Source organism: Mercenaria mercenaria, chromosome 10, assembly GCF_021730395.1.
Source record: "Mercenaria mercenaria strain notata chromosome 10, MADL_Memer_1, whole genome shotgun sequence".
NCBI lineage: Eukaryota > Metazoa > Mollusca > Bivalvia > Venerida > Veneridae > Mercenaria > Mercenaria mercenaria.
In genome coordinates, this window is record NC_069370.1 from 10,304,456 (window position 1) to 10,316,645 (window position 12,190).

Consider the following 12,190-nt stretch of genomic DNA (forward strand, 5'->3'; position numbering starts at 1 on the left):
GAAGATCCATTCAAAAGCATGGCCTCTAGAGAGGTCACAATGTTTTTCTATTTTTAGACATACTGACCTAGTTTTTGATCGCAGTTGACCCAGTTTTGAACCTGACCTAAATATCATCAAGATGAACATTCAGACCAACTATCATACAGATCCCATGAAAAATATGGCCTCTAGAGAAGTCACAACGTTTTTTATTATTTGACCTACTGACCTAGTTATTGATGGCATGTGACCCAGTTTCAAACCTGACCTAGATATCATCAAGGTGAACATTCTCACCAATTTTCATGAAGATCCATTCGAAAGTATGGCCTCTAGAGAGGTCACAAGGTTTTTCTATTTTTAGACATACTGACCTAGTTTTTGACCGCAGTTGACCCAGTTTGAACCTGACCAAGATATCACCAAGATGAACATTCAGACCAACTTTCATACAGATCCCATGAGAAATACGGCCTCTAGAGAGGTCACAAGGTTTTTTTATTATTTGACCTACTGACCTAGTTATTGAAGGCACGTGACCCAGTTTCAAACTTGACCTAGATATCATTAAGGTGAACATGCTGACCAATTTTCATGAAGATCCATTCAAAAGTATGGCCTCTAGAGAGGTCACAAGGTTTTTCTATTTTTAGACATACTGACCTAGTTTTTGATCGCAGTTGACCTAGTTTCGAATTTGACTTAGATATCATCAAGATAAACATTCAGACCAACTTTCATACAGATCCCATGAAAAATATGGCCTCTAGAGGGGTCAGAAGGTTTTTCTTACTATTTGATCTACTGACCTAGTTATTGATGGAACGTGACCCACTTCTGAACTTTATCTAGATATCATCACGGTGAACATTCTTACTAATTTTAATGAAGACCCCATGAAAAATGTGACCTCTAGAGCGGTCTCAAGCAAAAGTTTACGGATGGACTAACGGACTAACGCACGGACGACGGACGCTGCGCGATCACAAAAGCTCACCTTGTCATTTTGTGACAGGTGAGCTAATAAATGCTACCTAGGTCAAACTTACTGTATTTATAGTTTAAATTACCATTCCAGAAAGTACTTTCTACATAATTACTGCCCATAATCTCACCATTTTTGCTTTAACCACAAATTTTAAGTCCACAAAACGAAATATTTCACAAAAACATGGTTTTCAGGTTAAAATGAAAAATCAATGCATATTTCCGTTGAAACAAGGAAATTTGATGTTGGATGTTAACATAATAAATTTGAGCCGCGCCATGGGAAAACCAACATAGTGGGTTTGCGACCAGCATGGATCCTGACCAGACTGCGCCGATGTGCAGTCTGGTCAGGATCCCTGCTGGTCTCAAACCCACTATGTTGGTTTTCCCATGGCGCGGCTCATATCAATTGGCACCATACAGGCACCAAGAAAGAGTGCTACCACAACTGTTCTACTACTTTATATAAAAGACCCTCAGCATCCAAATGATATAGCAGACTGGTCTTAGACATAATTCACAAGCTGGATCAATTATTAGGCATGTAGAATTACACACTAGATGTCCACCCACTCTGCAGTTATTTAACGGGAAGTGTTACATTCCGTATTTAAACACCATTAAAACACTGTCACATGCTGACATCACGTCAGTCTACTATATTTGGTGCCATTGATGTGCCATGAAAATAATGCTTCCCTATTTCATCTATTTTTTCAATAAGTTCTTCCGCGCAGTTTGGTCAGGATCCATGCTGGTCGCAAACCCACTATGTTGGTTTTCTCATGGCATGGCTCAAATATTGTCCTACCCATGATTTACTAAGTCCAAAAGTCCATAATTCTTGCAAAAAGCAATGTAAAGTTACAGTAATTGCTGTGCAGACAACTGTTTCAACTTTTAAAGCAATAGCTTTAATCTTTAAGCAGAAAAGTTGACCTAAACATAAAACTTAACCAAGAAATCTGATATTTTCTAAGTCCAAAAGGGGCCATAATCTTTGCAAAAAAGCAGGAAAGTTATGTTTCTTGCTGTACAGATTCAGCTATTGATGGTGAGCAAGTTCTGCAAGTTTCAAAGCAATATCTTTGATGGTTTAGGAGAACAAGAAAGTCAGTAGGTCACATTCATGGTCAATGAAATTCAGTTTTACGATTGGTGTGCAAAACTGTGTATGTCATCAAAACTTCAAGGCTGTATCTTAAAAAACAGGAAAGTAGGTCAGTAGGTCAAGGTCACAGTCAAGTGACATCATATTACTTGGGGTCATCAGGTAATTATAATGAAACAGTCTTGGAAATAGGATCAGATGATTTTTTTAAGTATTTTTTCCTATACAACTCACATAATAACTAAGTGACCCCAGGGCAGGGCCTCTTTTAATCCCAGGGGCATAATTTGAACAATTTTGGTAGAGGACTACTAGACAATGCATCATACCAAATATCAAAAGCCTAGTTCATATGGTTTCAGATAAGAAGATTTTTAAAGTTTTTTCCTATATAAGTCTATACAAGGCAGTCTGAAAGACAGCTAAATCCCCCGCCACTGCTATGGATAGTGAAAGGGTAAACCTTTGACCTTTAGCTGTGACCTTGACCTTGAACTGACATGGCTGACTCATGAATTCTGCACAACGCCTTGATGAGGTGATCGTTTGACCCAAGTTTCATGAAAATCCTTCAAAGGGTTTAGAAGATACAGAGCTTAAACCTTTGACCTTGAGTTGTGACCTTGACCTTGTGTTGACATGGCTGACTCATGACTTCTTGATGAAGTGATCATTTGACCCAAGTTTGATGAAAATCCTTCAAGGGGTTTAGGAGATACAGAGTGGACACAAACTGAAAGGCTCAAACCTTTGACCCTTAGTTGTGACCTTGACCTTGAGCCGGCATGGCTGACTCATAAATTCTGCACATCGTTTTAATGAGGTGATCATTTGACCCAAGTTTTATAAAATTCCTTCAAGGGGTTAAGGAGATATAGAGCGGAGGCGAAATGGAAGGCTAAAACCTTTGACCTTGAGTTGTGACCTTGACCTTGAGCTGGCATGATTGACTCATGAGTTCTGCATATCGCCTTGATGAGGTGATCATTTGACCCAAATTTCATATGAATCCTTCAAGGGAATTAGGAGATACAGAGCAGACACAAAATGGAAGGCTCAAACCTTTGACCTTCAGTTGTGACCTTGACCTTAAGCCGGCATGGCTGACTCATAAGTTCTGCACATCGCCTTGATGAGGTGATCATTTGACCTAAGTTTGATGAAAATCCTTCAAGGGGTTTAGGAGATATAGAGCGGACACAAAATGGAAGGCTCAAACCTTTCACCCTAAGTTGTGACCTTGACCTTGAGCCGGCATGGCTGACTCATGGGTTCTGCACATTGTCTTGATGAGGTGATCATTTGACCCAAGTTTTATAAAATTCCTTCGAGGGGTTTAGGAGATATAGAGTGGACACAAAATTGAAGACTCAAACCTTTCACCCTAAGTTGTGACCTTGACCTTGAGCCAGCATGGCTGACTCATGGGTTCTGCACATCGTCTTGATGAGGTGATCATTTGACCCAAGTTTTATAAAATTCCTTCAAGGGGTTTAGGAGATACAGAGCAGACACAAAATGGAAGGCTTAAAACATTTGACCTTGAGTTGTGACCTTGACCTTGAGCCGACAAGGCTGACTCATGGGTTCTGCATATCGTCATGATGAGGTGATCATTTGACCCAAGTTTCATGAAAATCCTTCAAGGGGTTTAGGAGATATGGAGCGGACACGAAAGTGTTACGGACAGACGGACGGAAGGATGGAAGTACGGATGGACGGAGACCATTCCTATAACCCCCCGCCACAAGTGGCGGGGGTATTAATAAAACTTGGGACCCCCAGGGCAGGGCCTCTATTCACCCCAGGGGTACAATTTGAACAATTTTGGCCGAGGACCGTAAGACAATGCTACAAACCAAATATCAAAGGTCTAAGTGTTGTGATTTAAGAGAAGAAGATTTTTAAACTTTTTTTCCTATATAAGTCTATGTAAAGCTTGGGACCCCCGGGCAGGGCCATATTTGATCCTAGGGGAATAATTTGAACAATCTTGGTAGAGGACCACTAGATGATGCGACATACCAAATATCAAAGCCCTAGGCCGTGTGGTTTTGTACAAGAAAATTTTCAAAGCTTTCCCTATATAAGTCTATATAAACCATGTGACCCTCGGGGCGGGGCCATATTTGACCCCAGGGGGAAAATTTGAACAATTTTGTTAGAGGACTACTAGACAATGCATCATACCAAATATCAAAAGCCTAGGTCGTATGGTTTCAGACAAGAAGATTTTTAAAGTTTATTCCTATGTAAGTCTATATAAAACTTGGGACCCCCAGGGCAGGGCCTCTTTTCACCCCAGGGGTACCATTTGAACAATTTTGGTTTAAGACCATAAGACAATGCTACAAACCAAATATCAAAGGTCTAAGTGTTCTGGTTTCAGAGAAGAAGACTTTTAAACTTTTTTTCCTATATATTGTCTATGTAAAACTTGGGACCCCCAGGGCAGGGTTATATTTGACCCTAGAGGGATACTTTGAACAATCTTGGTAGAGGACCACTAGATGATGCTACATACCAAATATCCAAGCCCTAGGCCGCGTGGTTTTGTACAAGAAGATTTTCAAAGTTTTCCCTATATAAACCATGTGACCCCCGGGGAGGGGCCATATTTGATCCTAGGGGGGTAATTTGAATAATTTTGGTAGAGGACCACTAAATGATGCTACACACCAGATATCAAAGCCCTAGGCCCTGCGGTTTTGGACAAGAAGATTTTTAAAGTTTTTCCTTTTGGTTGCCATGGCAACCAGAGTTCTACATGGAATTCAATTCTTTGAAAAATTTTGAAAGGGGGCCACCCAAGGATCATTCCTGTGAAGTTTGGTGTAATTCTGCCCAGTGGTTTTCAAGAAGAAGATTTTTTTACAAATTGTTGATGGACGCACGACGGACATTGAGCAGTCACAAAAGCTCACCATGAGCCTTTGGCTCAGGTGAGCTAAAAATTGACCTAAACATAAAACTTAACCAGGAAATCTGAAATTTTCTTAGTCCAAAATTCTTGTAAAAAGCAGGATAGAGTTATGTCTCTTGCTGTACAGAGTCAGCTATTGATGGTGAACAAGAGTTGCAAGTTTTAAATCAATACCTTTGATAGTTTAGGAGAAAAGCTGACCTTAACATAAAATTTAACCTGGCAACACCAACACCAATGCTGATGCCAATGAGGTGATGACAATAACTCATGATTTTTTTTTCAAAATATCAGATGAGCTAACAAGAGGGTCATGATGACCCTGGATCACTCACCTGAGTAATATGAGCTATATGTTTCAAATGTCAAAATGATGATAAAATATTAAGAAAGTCAGTAGGTCATATTCATGGTCAATGAAATTCAGTTTTACGATTTGTATGCAAAACTGTGTATGTCATCAACCTTTGTAGGCTGTATCTTAAAAAACAAGAAAGTAGGTCAGTAGGTCAAGGTCACAGTCAAGTGACATCATATTACTTAGGGTCATTAGGTAATTATAATTAGTCTTGGAAATAGGATCAGATGATTTTTTAAAGTATTTTTCCTATATAACTCACATAATAACTATGTGACCCCAGGGCGGGGCCTCTTTTAACCCCAGGTAGAGGACTACTAGACAATGCATCATACCAAATATCAAAAGCCTAGGTCGTATGACAAGAAGATTTTTAAACTTTTTTCCCTATATGTCTATATAAAACTTGGGACCCCCAGGGCCTCTTTTCACCCAAGGGGTACAATTTGAACAATTTTGGTTGAGGACCATAAGACAATGCTACAAACCAAATATCAAAGGTCTAAGTTTTGTGGTTTCAGACAAGAAGATTTTTAAACTTTTTTTCCTATATAAGTCTATGTAAAACTTGGGACCCCCGGGGCAGGGCCATTTTTGTCCCTAGGGGGATAATTTGAACAATCTTGGTTTAAACAATATTTTATTAATCACAATTCATTTACAACATGTAAATATATATATATCAAACAAGAACCCTGAAGGTCCTGAATCGCTCACCGTCCCCACATACCCAGTTTTTAGACGACTCGTTTTTTCTATTATTTACTAGTGACCTGTTTTGAGCTCATTTTACCCAGTTTTTTAACTTTACCTAGATATTACAAAATAAAAATTCTGACCAATTTTCATGAAGACCTTGAAAAATATGGCTCTAGAAGGTCCAAGGTTTTTCTTTATTTGACCTATTTATCTAGTTTTCGAAGGTACGTGACCCTTTTTGAACTTACCAGATACATCAAGGGGAAAAATTTTTTCCTAATTTTTTAGAAAATCTCATGAAAAAATGGCCTCAAGAGGTCACAAGGTTTTTTTTTTTTTTATACCCACTGGCCTAGCTTTGACCGCACGTGACCCATTTTTGAAATTGACCCAGATATCATCAAGGGAAAATTCAATTAATTTCATGAAATCCATTGAAAAATACCTCTAGAGAGGTCAAAAAAATTTTAATAATTTTAGACCACTGACCTATTTTTGACCGCGTTTTCCCAGTTTCAAAAATTTACCAGATATCATCAAATGAACATTCAGCCAATTTTCATACAGATCCCAAGAAAAGTATGGCCTCAAAAGGTCACAAGGTTTTTTTTATTTTTTGACCTACTGACCTAGTTTTTTACGGGATGGCCCGTTTTTAAACTTACCTAGAATCATCAAGGTGCTTCTGACCAATTTTTTTGGGGATCCATTCAAAAAGTATGGCCTCCCCAGAGTGTTCTGACCAAATTTTCATGAAGATCCTTTGAAATATTGCCTCAAGAGGCACAAGGTTTTTTTTATTATTTGATATGACCTAGTTTTTGTGGGACGTGACCCCTTTCGAACTTGACCTAGAATCATCAAATGAAAATTCAACAACTTTTAAAACAGATCCCTAAAAAATATGGCCTCTAGAGAGGTCACAAGGGTTTTCTGTTATTTGACCTTTGACCTAGTTTTTGAAGGCATGTGACCCACTTTTTAACTTGACCCCAATATCATCAAGGTGACATTCGACCCAAATTTTTATAAGATCTCATAAATATATGGGCCCCAAGAGGGCACAAGTTTTTTCTATTTTTAACCTACGACCTAGTTTTGACGCACGTGACCCAGTTTCCAACTTGACCAGATATCATCAAGATAAAATTCAGACCAAATTTCATACAATCCCATGAAAAAAAGGCCTTTAAGAGGGCAAAGGTTTTTTTTATTATTTGACCTACGACCTAGTTTTTGACGGGACGTGACCCATTTCGAACTTGACCTAATATCATCAAGGGGAACGTTCTGACCAATTTTCATGAAGACTTGTGAAATATAGGCCCTAGAGAGGTCACAAGGTTTTTCATTTTTAGACCTACTGACCTAGTTTTTTTAAGGCACGTAACCAGTTTCGAACTTGCCTAGAATCACAAGGTAACTTTGACCAATTTTCATGAAGATCTTTGAAATATATGGCCTCTGAGAGGTCACAAAACTTTTTCTATTTTAGACCTACTACCAGTTTTGACGACACGTACCCGTTTCGAACATACCTAGATATCTCAAGGTGAACATTCTGACCAATTTTTATGAAGATCTTGTGAAATATAGGCCCTAGAAGGTCACAAGGGGTTTTCTATTTTTAGACCCACTGACCTATTTTTTGACGGGATGTGACCCCGTTTCGAACTTGACCTAGATTTCATCAAGGTAAACTTTTTTGAAACCCAATTTTTTTTAAAAATCTCGGAAATATATGGCCTCTAGGAGGGACAAGGTTTTCTATTTTAGACCTACTGACCTAGTTTTTGAAGGCACGTGACCCAGTTTGGAACTTGCCTAGATATCATCAAATAACATTCTGACCAACTTTCATAAAAATCCCTGAAAACGGACCTCTAGAGTGTCACAACAAAAGTTTTCGGACGCACGGACGCCGACGGGCAACGACACCGCACGATACAAAACTCATCTTGTACAAAATTAATATACAGTAGCAAAAAAGCATACAGGACTGAGTAGGAAGCTGAAAGCTTATTTGAAACTCTCTTCTTGAAAAACTAAAAATGATGTAAATATGTTAACCAGTATTATTACTTGTTTCTCCATTTGTTTGTTTTTCTCCTTCCTCCAAGTTTTTGTTCTCTTCTTTCATTTTCTCAAGTCTCTTGTATTGTTCTGAAATTAGAATATTCAAATTAAACTTCAATTAGTGTTAAGACATATCTCTGGAAAGAATTTTTGAGACTGTTTGAGTAAGACAACAAAAGGGGCTATGAAGGCCCTGTATCGCTCACCTGACCTATTGACCTAAAGATCATCAAGATTAACATTCTGACCAAGTTTCATTAAGATATGGTCATAAATGTGGCCTCTAGGGTGTTAACTAGCTATACCTTTGATTTGACCTGGTGACCTAGTTTTTGACCCCACATGACCCAGATTCGAACTTGACCTAAAGATTATCAAGGTTAACAATCTGACCAAGTTCCATGAAGATACAGTCATAAACATGGCCTCTAGAGTGTTAACAAGCTTTTCCTTTGATTTGACCTGGTGACCTAGTTTTTGATCCCACCTGACCTAGATTTAAACTTGACCTAAAGAAAATCAACATTAACATTCTGACCAAGTTCCATTAAGATATGGTCATAAATGTGGCTTACACAGTGTTAACTAGCTTTTAATTTGATTTGACCTGGTGACCTAGTTTTTGATCCCATCTGACCCAGATTTAAAGTTGGCCTAAAGATCATCAAGATTAACATTCTGACCAAGTTTCATTAAGATATGGTCATAAATATGGCCTCTAAAGTGCTAACTAACTTTTCCTTTGATTTGACCCAGTGACCTAGATTTTGACCCCACAAGACTCAGATTCGAACTTGACCTAAAGATCACCAAGATTAACATTCTGACTAAGTTTCATGAAAATAAATCATAAATGTGACCTCTAGAGTGTTAACAAGCTTTTCCTTTGATTTGACCAAGTGACCTAGTTTTTGACCCCAGCTGACCCAGATTTGATCTTGACCTAAAGATCATCAAGATTAATATTCCGACCAAGTTTTATTAAGATATGGTCACAAATGTGACCTCTAGAGTGTTAACTAGCTTTTCCTTTGATTTGACCTGGTGACCTAGTTTTTCACCCTACATGACCCAGATTCAAACTGGACCTAAAGATCACCAAAGTTAAAATTCTGACCAAGTTTCATGAAGATACAGTCATAAATGTGGCCTCTACAGTGATAACAAGCTTTTCCTTTGATTTGACCTGGTGACCTAGTTTTTGACCCATGATGACCAAATATCGAACCCGTCCAAAATTTTATTGAGGGTAACATTCTGACCAAGTTTCATTAAGATTTGGTCAAAATTGTGACCTCTAGAATGTTAACAAGCTTTTCCTTTCGTTTGACCTGGTGACCTAGTTTTTGACCCCAGATGACCCAATATCGAACTCGTCCAAGATTTTATTGAGGGTAACATTCTGATCAAGTTTCATTAAGATTGGGCCAAAATTGTGACCTCCAGAGTGTTAACAAGCTTTTCCTTTGATTTGACCAGGTGACCTAGTTTTTGATCCCAGATGACCCAATATCGAACTCATCCAAGATTTTATTGAGGGTAACATTCTGACCAAGTTTCATTAAGATTGGGCCAAAATTGTGACCTCTAGAGTGTTAACAGTCAAATTATTGACACCGACGGACACAGGGCGATCACTAAAGCTCACCTTGAGCACTTCATGCTCAGGTGAGCTAAAAATGAGCCACACGATGAAAGAACCAACATAGTGGCTTTGCGACCAGCATGGATCTGTGCAGTCTGGCCAGGATCCATGCTGTTTGCTAATTATTTCTCTAATTGCAATAGGCATTGAAAGCAAACAGCATGGATTCTGACAAGACTGCGTGGATGTGCAGGCTGGTCTGGATCCATGCTGGTCACAAAGCCACTATGTTGGTTTTCTCATGGCTCGGCTAAAATATGTATCTATCAGTCATCATTATCTTCCCTCAAACACATATCAAATATTTAAACATAAACCAAGTGAAGAATGTCTTAAAGTTATTCAACTGAAACATGTTGAAAATTAGGTCTCCACAGTTTTAACGAGGACTTTCTAAGATCTGACATACTGGTGGAATTTATTATCCCAGATTTTGTACTTCGTTCTAAAATTCTGTTTGATGTGATTTTAGGTCACTGGTTAAATTAAAACTTATTATTACTAATCAATTAGGAAAACATCAGTTAATCAAAGGAAACACATTTATTTTTCACATCTGATATTGGTTGAACATCATTTTGACAAAAATCTATCAGTAAATAGAATAAAAATATTTTCGACACAAATGTATCCATATCAAAAATGTAACCTGTCAATACATAACCACTCAAACCTACAATATTGCTTAGTTTACTATATCTTACATTTACCATACAGTAGACAAGATCAGTGAAATATTTCACTAGTCTGACAGGGCTCCAGATAATTTTTTTGGCCAATGAGTATTTACTCATCATTATTTTTGTGAATGAGTAAAAAGGTAAAATCTGAGATTGACTATGAGTAATTTTACTTGTGAAGTTGAAAAAAACCCAGTAGAAATCAGTTTTATAACATATGTTTTGGGTGTAACACCAATGAATTTGTCTGCAGTTCCTGTTTCAATTCAGCTTCTTCTTTCTCCCTTGGCTTGCTTTGGCTTCACACTCGCTACCGAATCCGATTGAATATTCAATATACCACCACCTTCGCGCAAAAAGTGAATAAGTCCTTCTTTAAGTCAGTGCAGTTATCCACTATGTGTGTGTATGTTCATTGTGGGAGAATTAATGCCGACCGTGCTTTGTTATGTAAAACAGAAAAAGTGGACAATTCAGACGATTCAGATTTTGTTTATGCTAGTAAAAAGTCATTGCGTGCGTTTCTGTAATTTCATGTACGTTTTTATACGCATAAAAATTATCAGAACTGCGTATATGCATTATTTCAAAGCGTAATTTACGCGAATACGCATCTTATCTGGAGCCCTGGTCTGATAAACCTACCTGCTAACTTTTTGAAATAGACAAGATCGGGGAAATATTTCACAAGTCTGATAAACCTACCTGTTAACTTCTTGAAATAGACAAGATCAGGGAAATATTTCACTAGTCTGATCGGGGAAAGATTTCACAAGTCTGATAAACCTACCTGCTAACTTCTTGAAATAGACAAGATCAGGGAAATATTTCACTAGTCTGATAAACCTACCTGCTAACTTCTTGAAATAGACAAGATCAGTGAAATATATCACTAGTCTGATAAACCTACCTGCTAACTTTTTGAAATAGACAAGATCAGGGAAATATATCACTAGTCTGATAAACCTACCTGCTAACTTCTTGAAATAGACAAGATCAGGGAAATATATCACTAGTCTGATAAACCTACCTGCTAACTTCTTGAAATAGACAAGATCAGTGAAATATATCACTAGTCTGATAAACCTACCTGCTAACTTCTTGAAATAGACAAGATCAGTGAAATATATCACTAGTCTGATAAACCTACCTGCTAACTTCTTGAAATAGACAAGATCAGTGAAATATTTCACTAGTCTGATAAACCTACCTGCTAACTTATTGAAATAGACAAGATCAGTGAAATATATCACTAGTCTGATAAACCTACCTGCTAACTTCTTGAAATAGACAAGATCAGTCAAATATTTCACAAGTCTGTTAAACCTACCTGCTAACTTCTTGAAATAGACCAGATCAGGGAAATATATCACAATACTGTTAAACCATATCACAATACTGATAAACCTACCTGCTAACTTCTTGCAGAATTTCTTGTGTACAAACCAGTGTAGTTTCTGACAGTCTTGACTACAGTAGTGTGCCTAAATATAACAACAGATGCAAAACATAAAAATTAGTGGCCTAGATGTAGCAAGAGATATATAACATAGAACAAGAGGGCCAAGATGGCCGTAAGTTGCTCACCTGAGTAACACACATTAACAGTGTAAACATGTTTTACCTAGTAATTTCATGGAGACATATATTCTGAAGATTTTCATTAAGATTGGACCAAAAAACATTGCCACTTGAGTGTAAACAAGCTTATTCTTTGATTTAACCT

General features: G+C 37.8%; 1 protein-coding gene across 1 annotated transcript in view; it reads right to left on the reverse strand.

The window, feature by feature from the left end:
- LOC123560936 (ankyrin repeat and MYND domain-containing protein 2-like) overlaps nt 1-12,190 on the reverse strand; it is a 69,783-nt gene that overhangs the window by 27,048 nt on the left and 30,545 nt on the right. Inside the window, exons 10-11 of the mRNA XM_053552263.1 lie at nt 11,876-11,948; nt 8,146-8,226 (exon numbers count right to left, since the gene is read on the reverse strand). Coding sequence (XP_053408238.1) covers nt 8,146-8,226; nt 11,876-11,948 — 154 coding nt within the window. The remainder of the gene's footprint in view (nt 1-8,145; nt 8,227-11,875; nt 11,949-12,190) is intronic.